Below are 18,999 nucleotides of genomic sequence, written 5' to 3'. Positions count from 1 at the left end.
CAAAATGCTGCTACACTACAATATAGACCAAAACCAAAATCAGTGACAGATAAAGGCTAGATAGAACATGCTGAGTCATGCTACTGTTCTAGACTATGGAAAGCAACCATTTGAACACTAAAGTTCAGGTCTTAAAAGAAAGGAAAACAAATCACTGACAAAGAAATGGTTGCTTACCTTTGTAGATTATCCATTGTAAGCTTATATGTTCCTTTATCCAGGAGTCTGTATCTGCAATATATTTAGTTAAATGTTAAGCATAAGTCCTGACAGCAAAGCTATTGTACATAATCCCTGGCAATGCAAAAGCCTGTTGCAGGCTTCCTCCTATCCTGCCACGTGAGAGTTACTTCTGTTTCACTTACTAAAATCTTTGGTTTCTATAGAGTGAACCTGTGGTGTCTGGTGTTTTCCGCTTGATGTGGAAAAACAGGAGTGAGGAGTTTTCAACTTTTGTTTTAATAATAGGGTGTTTCATTTTATGCTATATTTTTGATTCATAAATGGATGCATTAAAAAAGATGCTTTGTTTAGAATAGACATGAATCTGCATAATATTATTAATTAAATTATTATCCTCAGTAAGCAAGTTTTTTAAGTATTATGTTAAGCCTATGACATAGTGTAAGTTGTTGTAGGGACATGGGCCATCCTCTTGTACTGAACCACAGCCAAATAGGCTGTTCACAAAACCACAGCTTGAGAGCGCGGTTTGTGTTTTTCAAATCAGCTCATGGACAATATATATGTATGTAGGATGTATGTATGTATGTATGTATGTATGTATGTATGTATGTATGTATGGGGTGTGTGTGTGTGTGAGAGCATATATGTATGTATTTATTTATTAATGGCATGTCCCATTTAATGGATGAATTGTCATGACATTTGGTACAGATTGGTAACCAGAGGAGGAGTCCAAATGTGTTTGTGACCTCCTGACTTTTCCACGCCATATTTTTTTGTGTGCCATGCATAGACTGTTTAACGGTCTATGGTGACATGTGTCCACAAGTATTGGACGGATTACCACCCATTTATCTTTGGCGGCCTCTTAACGTTTGCTGTTGCACCATTCAGCTAAAAAGTTTCGATTTGTTTAATACTTTCATTAGCGACCAAATAACCTCAAAACTCATTTATTTTCCATCAGTCTCAGTTGTGACGTTACTGTGTCAGGTGCTATTTAGCCAAACTTAGCATGCTAACCAACGAAGGTAACGTTAAGCTTTGAGTTTGTTTGCATGTTATAAGCCCTCATACATATTCAGAATGTTTTAATCACACTGAAAACATATAAAGCCAAAACATTTTATGAAGACGTAGAAGAGAAAAACATACCTCAAAGCCCGTTGCACACCTGAGAAAACATGTCAATCAACTCGGAACCCGAAGCAAAACGATGCGCGAAACGGAACCATGGACGGAACGTGCCCCACCACGTTTTATGCATAAAGTTAAAAAATGATGGTTTTATGTCTCATCTCTAACCATGTGGCCAGAGATATACATATATATCATGTATAATCCATATATATATATATATATATATATATGTATTTATATGGATATTCTTAACTTTTTCTATTTGATATAATTTGATATATTTATTATATACATCATGTTATCCAGTGTGCCTGGTATCTATGTGGAGAGGTGTTATTTTAGTTTAATTTTTCTATTCCATAAATATTTTTAGTAAAATATTCGTTTTATAATTCTCCGTGCTATACTTCCGGTATAAACAGGAAATGAACTGCTGCTTTGGGTACTTTTACAGAAATACCGACGTTAGCGATGAGATAAGGCACAATTTGCTGCTTGGTATTATCTTCTAAAGGTAAGTGTACTCATTACAGGGATAAACTACACAAAGTATGGACGTTTCTCCGTAACTCACAGGGTACACTGACCTACTGCTTTTGGGCTCAGGAGCGTTAGCTAGCTAGCTAGCTACTGTGTGACCAGCTAGCTAGCTAACCCGTAGATCAGCTAGTCCGTTTGTTACCTCAGCACGTTACTCCGAGATTCAGTCCCATAGTGTATTTATGAGATTTAAAAGTTGTTTTTGCTCCGGGAAACATTTTATCATTCCTGGAACATGGGAGACATCTGTGGGATCACAAATACACACTTGAAAATGCATCATGCTGCTGGATATTTGGCTAAAAGTTAAAACCAATGCTTTACGCAAGGTTTGCGTGAGCAGCTTCATGTCACCACTGGGGCTAATGTGGTTAATGTTTAGCTAGATAGCCCGTTTTTAGCTCAAGTGTTGTTTTTTCTGACATGTATACTTATAAACCTGAATCGTTTAAAGCAATATAACAATAGTCTCCCTTTCGTGGGAAGTCGCCACTTGATGCTGATACGTTAACGTTACGTAAGGGAATTCACATCCACATTTTTTTGTCCAACAACCAGTGCTAACCTACAGAAATTCAGTTAACAGCAGTGACGTGCGGTGATGTCAGTAAGAGGGTAGGCACTGAGTTATGAAAGACAGATTACCTAATTTATTGTTTAGGCTAATAATCAAAACGTTACGCACAAGCGCGGCACACACGCGCGGTCGATAGCAAGACATTTCCAATTAATCTATCAATCAAAATCAGTCTAATGTCATTATATAACACTTTACAGCAACCAGCAGGCTACAGTGCTTAACAGAATGACGTCATCCAATAGAAAGAGTGAACATAGAGAACAGTAAAATCAGAAAAGGTCTCAAAGAAACAAAAGAATGAAACTGTCCCACCACAGCTACGGATTGAAAGCCTGATTCAACAGATATGTCTTCAGTTTGGATTTTGCAGTGCACGTCACTGGTTAACAGTGATATAAAGTGGCAAATAAGAAGCTGAGATAGAAGCTTGCCATTTTACCTAATCAGTTATCAAAATATAAATCAACTTAAAGTTGCAGTTCTACTTTTGTTTTCTTAATAAAACTACAGGATCTGAGATGTAGTTCTGAAACTTTGTAAAGTTGATGGATATCAAATTAATCAGTATCTACCCTGTATGATAATCAATGGGTTTTTCAAGCTAAAATGCAATTGTAAGGATCTGTTGCTTTGCTTGTCTTATGAAATTTGAGTATTATTGGGTGTTGGACTGAGATTCTCAAGTGGTTTAGAAAATGTAATGGAATGTGTGAATTATTGTGGGAATTATTTACTGCTTACTGTAAATCTTTTAGATAAACAATTTTTTTTTATTTGAAAACATAATAAGCAGATTATGAGATAATGAAAGCAATTGTTGGTTGTAGCCAAGAGTGAGCATCTGTGTGTTTGCTAGAAGGAATCATTACCACATATTAATTTCTGTCTACGACCTTTATTTCCCAGCACATATCCACTGAGAAACATGACCGAGCCACGCAGCCCAGGAATGTCCTCTATCCAGACAGCCCCGGTGCACACTGACTCCACCCCTCCGGCTGTCGAGATGGACCCAGTGGAGTACACCCTGAGGAAGCGCCTCCCCCGGAAACTCCCAAAGAGACGGAACGATGTCTACGTCAACATGAAGACTGACTTCCGGGCTCAGCTGGCACGCTGTCAGAAGCTGCTGGAGGGTGGGGGTCACAGGGAGATCTGCGTTCACGGCCTGGGCCTGGCCATCAACAGGGCCATCAACATTGCCCTTCAGCTGCAGGCCAGCAGCCAGGGGGCGCTGCAGCTGGCAGCCAACACCTCCACGGTGGAGCTCGTGGACGACCTGGAACCTGAAGATCCCGATGAGGCCGGGGAGCCCATGACGCGTACGCGCAATAACTCGGCCATTCATATTAAGGTGTTCTACCCTGACCCGCAGTGAGCATAAGAGGGATGTGTCGGACAGAGGTTGACCATGAGACCAATAAAACATTGTTGGCTTGGGGGGGTGGAAGATCTACTTTGACTGCAGAATGGGGCATGCTACTGTGATGGAATACTCCAACTGGGACAACTTTAGTTGATTAATATATTAAGCTTTTGCCATGTGTCAAGCCTGTTGCAAATTGTGGCTGTTTTTTCTTTTTTACTTTGCATGTTTTGACGCAACAAAGGTGTTTAGGTGAAATCTCCATATTATTTAATAGTTACTTCAGGGCTGTGCCAAATGTAAATGAAAAACATTAATTTTAAAGGGTATGTGCTGTAAGTGTTTCCAATTTCATATCGGTTTTTAAAGATACAATTAATTTAAAAAACTGACGAATCCTAATTTAAATTTCAAGCAGGTGTTGTACTAAATGTCCACTAGATGTCAGTAGTTTAAATCTATTCAAATTTGGTTTTAGATTATTGGACTGCAGGTGGTGTGCAACTGCTGTGTTAAACTCCGCTGACCTGAATAAGACAAAGCTAATGAATGAAATGGACAGACTTCCCCATGTTGTTTCCATCTATCCTTTCTTTATCCAAGAATAATATTTTGTATTTAAATAGCAAATTGTACAGTGATAGGACAAAACAATACAAAATAACAGGAAAGAAAACATGTGCAAACATCCTTAAAAACATCTTGCACTTGCACAACATGATTTAGAAATACGGAAAGAAACAAGGAAGAACACTCAATCGGGCTGAAAGAGTTGAGCATCCATTTTATAGAAAGCCTCAAGTTCCCAGGACTAACTAATTGCTTGCCTGCTTTTTGATGACGTACAATAATGGAAGGGAAAAAACAGTGTTAACGTCAGATACTGGAAAACTGTTTGTAATTACAGCCTCACAGGATGTAAATTGTAAAAGCCAAACAGCATTTTTCCAGGCAGTCTGGCTATCAGTGTAGAGACTGGCTGAGAGTTGGTTAGGCAGTAACAAAAACACTGATAATGACAACACAGCTTCATAGTTCTCATGTAACCATCCAACCACCTCCTCACTGACCTCTTGCCCACTATTTTCCTGTAACTGATTCTCTGGATTAACTTTACAGTCATTCGTTTTCTCAGGAGCATGCAATGTGAGACTAACAGCTAGTCGGGTGCATATAAAAGACAGCAGCGTGCCAATGCAAATGATGGCAAAAGATAGCTTTGTAAATGTATTACACAAGAGAACATGGCAATGAGAGCCCGACTAGATTTTTAAAGATCTGATGCTAAAAAATACAAAGACTGGAGCTTAAAAGTAAAAAAAAATCTGTATAAATAGTAATCACACAACTTACAAATGTATAAAAATATTCATTGAAAAAAAATCCAAGAGAAGAGACTGTCTGTGAGGCATAGTTGAAAAAAATGGTAAAGGCTTGTGGTGTGAGGCCTCATTAGTTTTTGCTTTTGCGCAGTGCTATTGGAAATGGATGCCCTGCTGCGAACTCACAGACCTCCAAATTTCCAGGTGCAATCAATATTTTCTGTGTTTTACTTCACAATTCACTCTAAAGAGGTGACTGTCACTGTGTATAGATTTAAACTTGCAGTCTCTCACACACACACACAAGTACAGACACACACAAGTGCAAGAGAGTGCCAAAAGAACAGCTTTTGGAGCAGTGCTTCGCAGAGGCCTCATTGTGGTCAGTATGTGCTTCACAATCGTCCCATGTTTCACATTTACATCCCAAGGTGCAATCATCTCCTGTCCATCCAAAGCTTAGCCGGGACCGTCCTCTCCTTCCCACTTCATCCCCGTTGGTGAGGATGGCTGCATCTTTCTCTCTGTCCGCACTGCTTCCAGCAGTCAGCGTGCCGGTCAACAGTGTTCCTTCTCTTGCCTTCAGAAACGCAAATCAGCTTCATCTAGAGTCGGGTGATCAGCTGACATCTTGCTGACAAGCCTGTGCATCCAATAGAAGGAGATGCACTTTGCCTCGCAGAAAGTTGACATGGACTTGAAGCAAATCTGTTGCCGTGGACACCTGCCATGTTCCCTCCAGCTCTGCTGCACTTGGTGGTGGGGTATATTCCTGAAAGAAACATGTTGCACTTTTCTTAATTTGGAAAATATGATGTTTTTGTAAAGGCATTCCTCCTCTTTTGACTCAATCTCAAAAGCCTGTGCAACATGCTATATTTCCTCTTCTAAAAGTAAGCAAAGCTACATGCATCTGAAAGGTTTCATGCCATTTCCTTTGGCTTGTGACATCCACACAATCCGACTGTAGTAATCTTATCTGTCTTGTTTTGGTATTGACAAGATAAACAAACTTTCCAGGTGTAGTCAACATTTTATTAAATTTTTGCCTTGGTTTTCATGTAAGACCCCTGTTAACTGTTACTAATGATGAAACTAATATTTCAGTGACCCATGAGCCATGACAGAGTCTGTTCATTCAGCGTTGGTTTGTCCATCACAATGCCTCTGCTTGGACCTGAATCATTTCAAAGGCCGTGCTGTCACAATGTGAGTAATCTAAGATCAAGCTTGTGCAACAGCACCAGTGCCCACAGCGGTGTCACGAAAGGCTTAAGGTTACACTACAATGTCCCATGACATCCCTCAGTTTCTCTATTACTGCAGAAAACATTTAATTACAAGAAGCTAAACTTGAGCTCAAGTGTGACCACAATATCTTAAATAGAAGGTAGAAAACATTACTGAGGCCGTTTGTCCTCTTAAAAAATAATTAATTGATATGCCCATCAACAGAAGGCGATCAGAAAGAATCCAGCAAACCTTTTTATTGGTTAACTGCGCTGCTTTTATTTTGATGCAACAGTTAATCAAAAATATGTTGCTGCTGCACAGCAGAAATGCAACCTTTTGTATCACACAAGAGCTAGTAAAAACCTAATTTATGCTGAGAGATGAACAAATTAGAGAGGTCTTTGACAGCAAAATTGCTCAGGGAGCCAGCCTGATTGAAAAGAGTATAGATATCTAAATAAATATTAAATCGGAGAGAGCGTGTCCATGACAAACGTTAATCTTTCCACAATGATTTAAAAAAAATTACATTTCATTTGGAATGTGAATGAGTTTATTCAAGCTGATGTTAGATTATAATATCTTTTCATACTATTAAGGTGACAAAAGGCTCCCAGTAAACATAGCTGCTGTGTATTTTTTGATGTGTACCTCTGTAACGGCTGTAACTCACCTGGATGTTGAGGCTACGCAGCACAGCATTGATGCTGAGCAGGTTTCTGAGAGAGTTATCTATGTGGCTGTGCAGCGCTGTGGCGGTGACTGAGGCCCGTAGCAAGCTGAGGGCCTGTTGTAAGAGATATAACCCAGACTGCACCTCTTGGGCTTGCTCCGATCCCTTGCCAAAAATAAAGAGGGCAAGAATTTTATTATGGAAGCTATACGTAACAAAGGAAGCAGGCAATCAGCTCAAAGAGGTGTTCATAGTTGAACGATCACACACAAAAAAGGCAGCAAATGTCTATGAACTTAAATTATGTTTCATAGCTAATCTACATCTGCAGCCAGCTGTTCTTAGTGGTTACTTACATTTTTCTTCTCCCAGATTTCAAAGTCAACTGTGGTTTGGGGCACAGTAACTGACTCTGACAGGCCGCATCCTTCTCTACAGGACTTCTAAGAAAACAAGAGAGTAATGTCAGTGATGCTTTTTATCCAATGGTGCATAAACGTTCAGTATGGGTGATTTCAGGACCACATTATAAGTTTTTAACTCTCCTCTTTGATAAAGCTTATAGTTAGTCCTGGCTCAGGTTTACATAGTACCAGCCCTTAGTTACGCTGCTGTAGGTTCAGACCACCGAGGGACTTCCTATGACACACTGAGCTCAGCTGATCCTCTCTCTCACTCCGTCTGTATGCATTGATGTCCAATTAATGCATGTTACCAACTAAGCTTCTTCCGTGGAGTCCTTGTGGAGTGGTTTCTCGCCTCACAGATAGCCTTGGATTGTGTTGGTGAGGTATTATTCTGTCTCTTTCTTTCTTTCTAAGCCTGTGTAAATTATGTAGTGTGGTCAAAACCTACTCTATCTCTAAAGTGTCCCGAGATAACTTGAACTGATATGTGACACTATACAGTGAATAATATTGAATTGAAATTGAAATGAATATCTCTGCGCCTGCTCTTAGATCTGACTGCATGCATACATTTTCCTCTCACCATAGCGACTTCTGCGTCTCGTGCTTCCTTGATGAAATGGTTCAGGACCCTCAGGTCACAGATGGGCCTCAGTGGGGAAGGTAGGCCTGGTCGGGTCCATTCCAACACCATCAACAGCAGGGCAAGCAGTCCTGCACAGACAACAAATAACACAAATGCAGTCACTCAAATGAAGTATCAAGAAACAGAAAGTAAGCAACAGCAGTACGTATTAATGTGGAATAACCATTAACTAAGGCATTATAACCACTCCTATGGAACGTAGCAGTGAAGCTGATTGTATTCTATTACCCTTTTTACACCAAAATGCATGTGCAATTTTTTAAAACACCGGTAAACCTGCTAAAAAAAAAGCAGATAGACTTATTTCTAAGACATATTTAAATTTCACTGCTTAGTTTGAGAATTCAGTACCGATACAGACTGCAGTGATAACCACATCTCTGACCAGTATGTGAGCAGTCATTATCCTGGGGATCACGTACCTTTTCCAGCCTGGCTGGAACAATGTCTCTAATGAAACCACCACACTTGTTTGAAACCGTTAATTCAGAGTGCGTACCAATTATATTGAGATAAATGCAGAAATTTCATCTTGTTACACAATTGTAATTTCTAGAGTTGTGGGTGGATGTGTGCCCAGACTCAAAGTTTAAGATTCACATTCAGATGTATGCAGTTATACACAGCCCCGCTGTACATCCTAGTCATGGGTGATTATTTGCTCCAGTAAAGCCCATCTCAGTTACAGCCAGTTATCCTTGTGACCGGGAGAGGGCTGAGGCTCCCCACAGGCTTAGGGGATGGCTGGGATTTAGAATAGCAAAACATTTCAAATGTATGAATACCACAAGACTTAAGGAACAACTGTGTTTTTGTAATTTATTGAAAAAATACATTTGTTGATTTCTTTCATGCATCTGACACAATTCTGCCAAGACCTTCAGGGGTACTGACATATACGTTTGTGTTTTTAATCTTTGAATTGGTTTAGAAATACATAATTCCCCCACTGAACTTTATCAGATAACATGTTAAATGCATTGCTGTTATTTGGATAAGTTAGCTGCTCAGGGATCAATCTTTCATTAACATTGCAGTAGTTATTACATCTTTGTAATTGGGTGCCTTGGACTTGCCGAAATAAAAAATCTGAAACATGCAGATATCATGATGATGCAGATATGACTGTTTCCTTGTTTAACTCTTATTAAGAACAGGGTGCCTCTATAATCTGGATTTACAAAATTAGACATTCCTTCTAAGAAACTTGGTAAATCAATTAAAAGCACTGCACACTCTGAACTCGAAGGGAACACTTGACAATGAGAGTGGTTCTACTGTTGTGGGTCATGTGGGCATCCAGCCTCGCTCCCTCTGTTCCACTTGCTGAATGCAAGCTTTCACAGCAGCCTGGCTGTGTGACGCAGAAGGATGATAGAAAATAAAGATGATCTTCCCAAGCAGGCGGGTCAGATACGGGCAAGATTAAGTTCCGAAACAACTAGCACAAATTAAGATGAACGGCAAAAAAGGTTACACTAATACTGCAGGTTTGCTACTACTGAGGGATCATAAGATATAACATCAGGAATTATTATACCAAATACTAGTACTACAATAGTAGTGGTCCTTTCATCAGCATAACCACTTATGTTTAACGTTATTTAGCAGACTGTCAATGACCAACCATTTTTTATAGAGCTTTGTCCAAACTGTATGTACATGGAGGTAGTTATGCTCAGTGTCCAACAACTTCACAAGTGACTATTTTGCACATTACTAACAGTATTGCAGCCTCCTTGTTTGTCTGAGCAAGCACTGCAATCCAGCAAACATGAACACACAAATACATGCGCATACATTTTGTCGACATGTGTGTAACATTCACTAGTAGTCTACTTATGGACATGCTTTTTCAAGAGTTATTTATAGGCTCACCATAAATTATTAATTACTTTGAATGAATCGTACTGTAAGCATTGTAGGGAATGAATGGGATTTATTACAAAGGATTTGATACAGGGAATAAATCCTACTGCACTGGACCTGTTTTCATCCTGTTGGCTGTTAAGTGGCTGCTCCACTTTAGTTAGGCACTGGTAAATACAGACTTTCATAAATTCTTCCACTTAAAAGTAAATTACAACATTTAAATCTTTGTGCTAGTGGTCTTTTCTGGACCTCCTTTGATACTTTATACAAGGGATTTTTACATTATCGTTCAAGAGCAAAACTTCAACACTTTGGTCATAATCTTTAAACTGAACAAGTGCAGGCAAAGTGATGTCTGCACAAAAAAAAAACAAATGGCCTCTTTTCCATACACTCTGACATTTGCCACTTTAAATACCTTTAAATAAGAGTGTGTGACTCAGCTTGAGGATTATCGCTGAACTTTTCACCTCCGCCATTGCCTACGTGAGAATGTATCAATCTAAATACACACACAGAGTGTCTCTCTCTCTCTCTCTCTCTCTCCATTCTTCCTCTCTCTCTACATTCTACCATCATCAGATGCCAAAACCATGTTGTTATTTGAAATTAATAGCAGTGGTCCACAAGTGGCAGTGCTTTGAATAATGGCAAGCTTCCCTCCAGGTATGTGACAGATGCTTTGGAGAGATGGCCGGATGCTCACGTGAGCTAAAGCCTTCTGACATTAGCTATTTTAACTTATTAATGTCAAACAGGTGCGCAGAAAGAGCTCAGCAATTTAAACCGACTACTCAATGTATTAATGGCTAAATGTCAAGGGCTGATAAGGAGATGCTATATTTAAAGTGCATCTTAGGTATGGGATGTTTGCTTTTGAATGCTTTGCGACCTCCTTCCTATTTTGAATGGGTCTTCCCCGTGACAATGTGCAGAGTTGTAAATAAGTAGCTATCAGTTGACACAGGTGTGACATCATTTCCTGTCTGGCTTTGCTGGAATCCCTTATAGCTGTCAGCCTTTGATAACCTTTTGGTCTTTTCCGCTGACATAAGTACGTGACGACTGTGTCAACAACTGCAGATTCAGCGTTTTCATTCTAACTTTCCAGTCTGCTGTGTCATGCTAGAGAACAATGACGCAAGGTGTATTTTCCCAGTGAACAAGACAGAAAAAGAAACTGGTAATTATTACTCAGCAGCTCCTCATGACACCATTGTATCTGCAGTTTATTGTAACATTGTTAGTGGGAATCAAACCCGCAACCCAATATATAGATTTAGTGCCTTGCTCAACTCTGTAAGGTTCAGGACCAACATGATGCTTTGCATTAGCTTCATTAGGAACTTTAGGAAGCTTGTCTGTTTGAGACTGAATACCCCCTATTAGGTTTGTTCAATGTCCATCACCCAGCACTAATTTGTTTTTTTGGAAGTTATATCTTCAATGATTTATGGCTATTAAGAGCAGTATAGCCAAATGTACAGCAGCTTTCTAGGAGGTGGCATTACACAAGCTATTGAATGAGTAGAAACACACATTTTGCTTTGTCTCCTTTTGTGTTGCTGGGAGTAATAACTCAAAGATCCATCTCCCAAAAAATACCCTACACACTATAATTAATTGAGTAGACCTTTCGGTCACAAAAGACCTTTCTCAATAAAAATAGTGATTAAAAGATTACTATTAGTCTTTCTACTTTTGAATCACTCAAACTATTGCCATGCACTATGGTTAATAAATTCAATCATGACTCATGCAGAAAAAGGTCCTCAAACATGTAGGATGTGGAGTTTGGCACATGTCAAAGAGGAAAACCCCGACCTCCAAAGAGGCTTTAAATAATCTTAAGATTCAATATTCACATACTCATAAATACATAGGGTATGCAAATACTTAAACGTATTCTACAATACTCAGCATATAGCACACAGGCATTTTACACATAATAACCCACAAGACTACACAATATAGGCTATTACAGGCGATCACTCTTACCCGTTTTCTGCAACATTCGCAAACAGGTGCCACATCTTTTAAAAACATTGTGTGTTTAAATATATGCACAAGCTCTTGTCTCAAGTTAAAAGGCACCGGTTAAATCCAATAAGTCCAACACAGTGCGCGGCTCCCAGCGCTAGTCCGACCGGCATGTAAGTCCGTGTCACAAACGTGTGCTGCTGCGAGAGCAGTCACCTACCAGACTTTGCATCACTGCTGTGCTTTGGCAAAACCTTTTATTTACCTCCGCTAAGGATATAGAGATAACGTGATAGTCTGCACGGACGAGGACGCGCCTTTTTACGCACCACGGTGAGCGATAAAACATCAACCCATGCATGCAGTCCCCCTTCACGTAAAGCGTGAAAATAGATTAACTATTCAAGCCGGTTTACAGAGAAAAAAAATCATGTCCATAACTCACTGGGAAACTCCATAGCGGTGTCCGCATAGCCCCTCACAGGGTCCTCGCGGTTTGTCCCATAGGTCCGTCTATTGCCCATTAATTGGAAACGAAGCTCTTTTGTGGATCTCCTGCACTTATCCGGTAGGTGTTTCTAAAAACTGATGCTGTTTGATTTTTTTATTGATGACTTTGAAAATAAAGTTGCATTGTTTCTATGACAATCTAAACTACCTCCTCCCTTAAGTTTTCTCTCATTGTTACCCAAATAATAGACTATCCCTGTTTATAAAACGTTTGGCCTAACAAGTAAATAATGTCTCAAAAAAGCCGCGTGGACACTTCCCATCCATTGTTCGGATGGTTTTAAGAAACGGTCATTGCAGTCGCCTATATTTTCAAAAACACTGATTGTGTAAATATCGAAATGAGATATGAAATGAGCTACGTGGTCGTAATTGTCAGAAACATTACGTTTTTATTTTAGGACCATCACAGGCATGTGTCACATGCCAGGCCAAATTCAGTGACCACAATGGTCAAATGACCACACAGAAATTAAGGTATCAAGTTTTGAAATAAACCTTTTCCCAATTCTAAAAAGATGACACTGAGATTATGAATGTATAGCCTACTGATCAGCAGCAGATCTGTAAACATGTATAGTTGTAGCACAAGAATAACTTGAACCCCCACAAAGCCAAAGCCAGTGAGTGCCCTCATTGTTAGAGGCAGTAGGGGATTGGACAGACCTCCTATGCTTGCTTGCTTGATTGAAGCCTGCACCTTGTTAAGATTGCATGGAGCTCCAGCTGTAAGGGACAGAGACCGTTTGTGCTGTTTAGTGTGGGAAGTTTCACAAGTTCCTTGTGTGCGTCTAATACAAAGTAAGTCATTTTCAGTTACTTATAGTTTATATTTCCTATTTTATAGGATTAGCTTGGTTAAAGCAACATTTTGTTACAATTTTTACCTTAAAATAACAGCTTCAAAATCCATTTGATGCTACACTGACTTATAATAGGGAGAATGGTGCTGCGGTCGTTCCCACTACCACTGATTTTGGTGAAACTGGATCATATTTTATAGAGAAAATGTTTTTTTCTGGTTTTCCCACTGTCCTCCAGCTGATCTGCCTTGACTCTATGTTCCAAATCGCATACTTCTTTAACTTTTAGTACTGCAGCTGCCATAGTACGCCATGCCACATAGTAGGTACGGTTGCATAAGGTATGAATACAACTGAGAGTTCTTCAAACAATTGTGCCTTGAACTTTGACCCTCTTGGATTGTGGGTCAAAATAGCAAGGAAAGCATGATTGCTTGCATACTGCAACATCTGACCGGATGCAGTAGACATACTGCAATTTATATATCATGTATTGGCACATTCTTAATCTTTTTCTGGCATACTAAATGAGAGGAGCAACTGCTCCAGCAGTTATGGCTTTGTAAAGGACCACGCCACTGCCCTGGATGACAAGGCCAAGAGATGAATAGATGGTTTTTTTTCTGTGGCATCATCAGATTGACACCAGTGCATTTAGGGAAGTATTTCAGGAGAAATGCAGTCTTGCCTGAAAGAAACTTATAATTCTAAGATCACAATGTTTGGCAGACTTTTATCCAAAACACATTTCAATCAAATTCATAAGTTACAAGGCCATTTACAATTAATGAATAACAATTAATTCAAATACTACCCATCTGCTTTTGTGAAATCCTATATCCAATAAAATAGAAATGTCAATGAGCTTGACATACCATTATGACCCCACAACCCTGGCTCAGGTATGTGGAGCAGCAATGCTTTATCTGTACCATTCTCCCCAGTATATGCCACAGGAGTATGTAGGCTATTTTAAGGAATCTGTCAATGTTCCGCACAAGTGTTAGGGTTCATCCATGGTAGCATTCTGGGAATAGTTATCTCACCCAAGGACAAAGAGCCAGGATGGAATCACTGACTCTGTGCACAACATCAAATTTACTTGAATTATTCATGTTGACATGCATTCAATAACACTTACTATATTAAAATGTAGAGTAAACTGTAAATTATATATTGTTTATTAATTAAGACTATTTTACAGTTCAGTGCATATGTGATGTCATGTAGCAATTCTATTCTCTGCACTGCATGTTTATGTTCCACGTTCCCACATTAAACGGGTTAGGGAAATGTATTTTGAAATTTCCTGGAAGTCCATTTTGTGTGTCAGAGGAGGGGGTGTCTTCCAGAGGCTACAGGAGGCTTTACCATCAGCCAGGAAGTAAAAGTATGTTTGCATACACATTATCAGGAGCCAACATGCAATGTCAAGTAACACACAAATACTTGGAAACACTGATAAAAGTTATCAAACCCACACGTTTGCATGTTTACTATTTCATAAGCCTATGTACGGCGCATGTACGGTACGCACACATGCAAGTGCAAACAAGACAGAAGATAAACATATTGATCTGTGATATTTACATTTATCTGTATTTAAAAATGTTTTAAATATTCTTTTCTACATGTACATATTACTTTTTCTGATATGAGTCAGCTTTAATACTACATGGTTACCGCTGTGCTAAGCTAGGGACAATGTTGACAAATTGTTGCACTGTTTGCTCAAAGGGCTGTTTGCTTATGTCTGAGCCAACATGAGAGGGAGAGAGGAGAGGGAGACAAGGTACGTGCTGTGAGCCATGCTTCGTGATTGGGGTGGGAGGCGAGGGATGTGTGGGAGTGCGGGGCAGGGGCCTCCAGTCACAATGACTCCTTGATTATTGGATTTAATGTGATTAGAGCAGGGGCAATGTAATTTTGGGGATGAACCCAAAGTAGCTTTCACTGGTGGCCAGGCGTGATGCCCACCTAACCTAAGGAGAATGAAGCTTTATCGTACTATATACACTGTAGAAGACAGTGAAAGTGCACAGCTGTGTGTGTGTGGGTTTGTGTTTTACGCTTTCTAATCCAGGTTTTGGGCTAGCAGCCAGCTAGGTCTACTCCTCTGGCGCGACACGAGACAGGAAGCTGACATAAAAGAATAGGGGGGACTGTCTGTGAGGGACACAGGAGCCAATGCAGGAGTCAAGACAGTCGAGGTCGGAAGTTATTGTTTCAGCTTGCTTCCATGGTGACAAGGATCTTATCCCTCTTACAGTATCTAACATATTGTGATCCCATGGTGATGGCCACATGTGTGGCGACAGGAACTTCATCACTGGAGTTTCTCCCTGCTGTCATTTTTCCCACAAGTCAAGCATTTAACCCCCTAAATACTTTGGCGCTATTGCTGGTCAACACACAAAAAGACAAAATGTGTATAACTGTATAGACCACTTCTGTGGCATTTTCATTTTTCTACTTCTGAAGAATGCAAGATATAGGTTTCAACTTTCTCAGCTAAAATGGGTTAACAAGACTAAAGGGTCTGCCCCAGTGCCCAAACGTGTCATCTTGAACACTGAGGTTCATGTGCCGCCTAGTTTTTTTTTAATTGGTCCATATTAGACTGGAAGAATACAATCAACAGGGCACACAACTGGGAAAAATGTAAAGCACTGGTTGATAACTAAGTACTTACATTAAAGTACTCTTCCCATTGCTGACACTCAACCTCCTTTGCATTTCTACATGTAGTTTACTTAAAAGGCATTGCTCTTAAACCATACCTGCTTTATACTGTAGCCTAACTATCTCCTTTCCCCAACCATGCTCCCTCCTTTTTCACCTTTGCCATCCAATATGTCCCTTAGCCTATGCCTTGTGTCCTCAGATATTTCCTATTCTCCTGCTGCCCTGTGAGTAATTATCTGGCTGTATCATTCTCCCTCTTGCCGAGCTGACTTGTGTGGTGTTATATCTGTCCTTGCTGTCCCGAGCCTCACACCTTCTGCTATCCAATGACCCCCCCCAATTCTTTGTAGTGCTTAAGACTGACATTCCAACACAACCTTTCACCTCCATTTGTATTCAGTACTATGTGGGTATAAACATTTAGCACACATAATGTCTCTTTAGATATGCACACATTGATTTTGACTTTCTCTTAGTTTGTCTGGTTGGGTTATTTATACATTTGTTTAACGACTTACTTACTGAAAACATAAGCCTGCTGGACAATATGACAATTGTCTAACATTAAGTGAATATCTGATTAATCCAGTATATTTGTGCTTTTGAAATTTACAGCCACATAAAGGGGAGTAAAAACACTAAAGCATATTTGTGAGCTCAACATCTGTCTTGTTTTGCACAAACCAAAATGACAATTGCTTTTTTATCTAACCCACTTTTATTTTTCTCTCTCACTGCATCAGCTCCACACAACTGCCTGTCTGCACTGTGAAGGTGTACACTTCCCATTAGGTATGTTATCTCTCACTATACTAATCTCTGAGTATGCACTTCATGTAGCCAAATATATATAACAGTCCTGGTTTTATTCTGTGGCAATGTTATTGTTGTTGTTTTTTAAATTAAGACCACACATTAAAAAGCCTGATGCTTCCTGTTACAATGATATCTACATGTCTACATTCTAAATCAAGTAATTATAATTCTTGTTTCTTGTAGGATTGTGCAAAGTAAATGGATCTCAGTTGCTTATCAATTGCTCAAGAAAATTATTGGGACTTCTGCCAAAAAAGGATGCTGTGGACCACTTTTGAAGCAAGATCCCTGAGTTATTCATGGCAATAATCAAACACATGACAACTACTAAGTGTTGCGTGAGAGAGAAGTCATCCTTTTTATACCACTGCCAAACACGTTATGAAGGAAACATAATTGCCACCTTTGATAATGTTTTGCTGAGTGAAGAAACTACTACATTATTACTACATTTGGTTAAATGTAAACAAAGTAAACACTGCAATTCTTGTTAGTTTTTTTCTTGCCATTTTGCATCCATCCACCAGATGCTCTTGGACTTTCCCTCCTTTCCCCATCACCTAACTGCCCCACCCATCTACACACCTGTTCCCACTTCTCAGCAGCTAACACACACACAGTCAGTTTATCAAAGTTGCAACGTGGTTTTCTGTCATCTATTTTGAGTCTCTGTTACCTGCCTCCCTGGACCTAATCTGGACTCCTGACTTTTTTCCTGCTTCCAGCCTGATCAAGTCTTTACTCCTGCATGTAAGTCTACTTTGGCAATAAATTATTGAACGGATTCTTTCTGCCTTCTTAGTCTGCATTTGGGTCCTTTCCGTGAGAAATCAAGTCACATTTAACTGTTTCAATATTTTACCAAGACCTTGATTGTGAGTGCCTAAAATAACTAATGTAAAATCTTATGCTTAAATATTACAGGGTGGAAAAGGTAAGGTCACCTTACAAGACAAAGTAATAAAAACAAACAGAACATTACTAAATATAGATGAGTGGTGATGACAGTGTGAAAAGATGTTTTTTAAGTTGGTTTTGAAAAGGAAAAGAGAGTTAATGTTGTGAATGGGCAGAACTGTTGAAGGCTCTAAATCCCATAGTGGCGAAATGGGCAGGAGGTGTAGTGAGGTGAATAGATGAAAAAGGCCTGAAAGTAAGTAAGTATATATGTGTGTGTGTGTGTGTGTGTGTGTGTGTGTGTGTGTGTGTGTGTGTGTGTGTGTGTGTGTGTGTGTGTGTGTGTGTGTGTGTGTGTGTGTGTGTGTGTGTGTGTGTGTGTGTGTTGTAAAGGAGGTCAGTGAGATACTGAGAAGCGAGGTTGTGAAAGGACTTGGAGGTGAGAAGAATCTTAATCAATGTTAAATGAGTAGTATAGAACTTAGAGACCGGGTTGCCTTTTTGTGAACCTAAACAATGTTCAAAAAGGCAATAAACATTAGGCCGAAAAATCAGTTACTCTAGAGTAATGCACCAGAGTTTGCAACTATTCTGTCCCTCTAGTTAAAAGTCCAAGCTGTGTTTGAATCTTGTCCAAAGTGGGCACTAAAGTCAACAGCTCCTCTTTGTGACCTATTGGATCTCATAGCCCAAATCTGAATAGTATCCAGTGATGTTAAGGTTGCATGTTCATCCTTAGGGCAAGATCTCTTTTGCACGCTGAAGCAGTTAGCAATAAATAGTAATGCAGCTGAGGACATTGGTATCTCCCATGCAAAAGTGTGCTTGTCCCATAAATAATTAAGACAACAATCTAGGAGGACCTTGGTGTTGGAACTTTACCCTGTCTGTGTTGAGAGGCTCCAGCTAAGGGAGACATCAAACCAACCACAAGCCAAACATCTGATGTGTAATGCCAAGACCAACACTTGCATCACATACTCTAGTGAAACACATTAGTCACAACATTCAATATAACATGGAACACTAAACACAAAATGATCCAAGGGGTGAGGCGTAGGTAAACTTAAGTTAATGTTACTGCTTGGTTTCAACTATTCCATTCACAAAATGATTGCTATACAAGAGAATTACATTGTTTCTTTGTTGATCTGTGAAGCAATTTCAAGGAAATCTTTTTGGATAACCGAATGGACAACATATTTTAGATCCTAAAAAGATCTCTTTAGAAAAAGGATCTCTTTCTCTTTAAAATGGAATAGGTAATTACATTAATACAACGGCTTATTTTCAGGTATACCGATCAAGAAGTACTGTAGTCCTGATGTCATGGAATAAGACAC

At 39.6% G+C, this 18,999-nt stretch overlaps 3 protein-coding genes and 1 long non-coding RNA gene across 5 annotated transcripts in view; 2 read left to right on the top strand and 2 right to left on the bottom strand.

The window, feature by feature from the left end:
• LOC116669450 (up-regulator of cell proliferation-like) overlaps positions 1-306 on the bottom strand; it is a gene marked incomplete at its 3' end in the record, with an annotated part of 108,003 nt that extends 107,697 nt beyond the window's left edge. Inside the window, exon 1 of the mRNA XM_032499331.1 lies at positions 178-306. The remainder of the gene's footprint in view (positions 1-177) is intronic.
• A 1,429-nt stretch (positions 307-1,735) lies between these two features.
• On the top strand, positions 1,736-4,549 carry pop7 (POP7 homolog, ribonuclease P/MRP subunit). The gene is made up of 2 exons (XM_032499225.1): positions 1,736-1,840; positions 3,353-4,549. The coding sequence occupies exon 2, from the start codon at positions 3,372-3,374 to the stop codon at positions 3,822-3,824; it is 453 nt and encodes a 150-aa protein (XP_032355116.1). The 5' UTR covers positions 1,736-1,840; positions 3,353-3,371; the 3' UTR covers positions 3,825-4,549.
• Positions 4,550-5,281: 732 nt separating this feature from the next.
• epoa (erythropoietin a) lies at positions 5,282-12,786 on the bottom strand. Of its 2 annotated transcripts, none has more exons than XM_032499223.1 (5): positions 12,391-12,786; positions 8,031-8,161; positions 7,397-7,483; positions 7,041-7,205; positions 5,282-5,906 (listed from the first exon to the last, which is right to left on the bottom strand). In XM_032499223.1, exons 1-5 carry the CDS (start codon positions 12,467-12,469, stop codon positions 5,754-5,756), a joined length of 615 nt encoding a protein of 204 aa, XP_032355114.1. In that variant the 5' UTR covers positions 12,470-12,786; the 3' UTR covers positions 5,282-5,753. The 2 variants fall into 2 exon arrangements, with proteins under 2 accessions (XP_032355114.1, XP_032355115.1); XM_032499224.1 differs by lacking the exon at positions 12,391-12,786 and adding an exon at positions 11,964-12,166.
• Positions 12,386-17,519, top strand: LOC116669395 (uncharacterized). The gene is made up of 3 exons (XR_004326767.1): positions 12,386-12,513; positions 16,687-16,735; positions 16,943-17,519. It is a non-coding gene; the product is annotated as an uncharacterized LOC116669395 (long non-coding RNA).
• The last annotated feature ends 1,480 nt before the right edge of the window (positions 17,520-18,999 follow it).

Source organism: Etheostoma spectabile, chromosome 19, assembly GCF_008692095.1.
Source record: "Etheostoma spectabile isolate EspeVRDwgs_2016 chromosome 19, UIUC_Espe_1.0, whole genome shotgun sequence".
Lineage (NCBI taxonomy): Eukaryota > Metazoa > Chordata > Actinopteri > Perciformes > Percidae > Etheostoma > Etheostoma spectabile.
This window is presented reverse-complemented; position numbering and strand designations above follow the sequence as displayed.

Coding starts and splice junctions, on each gene's coding strand:
- pop7 (XM_032499225.1), top strand. CDS start 3,372: ATGACCGAGCCACGCAGCCCAGGAATGTCCTCTATCCAGACAGCCCCG.
- epoa (XM_032499223.1), bottom strand. CDS start 12,469: ATGGGCAATAGACGGACCTATGGGACAAACCGCGAGGACCCTGTGAGG. Junction 7,206..7,396: donor AAATCTGGGAGAAGAAAAAT/GTAAGTAACCAC, acceptor ATTTTTGGCAAG/GGATCGGAGCAAGCCCAAGA. Junction 5,907..7,040: donor TGCGTAGCCTCAACATCCAG/GTGAGTTACAGC, acceptor TGTTTCTTTCAG/GAATATACCCCACCACCAAG.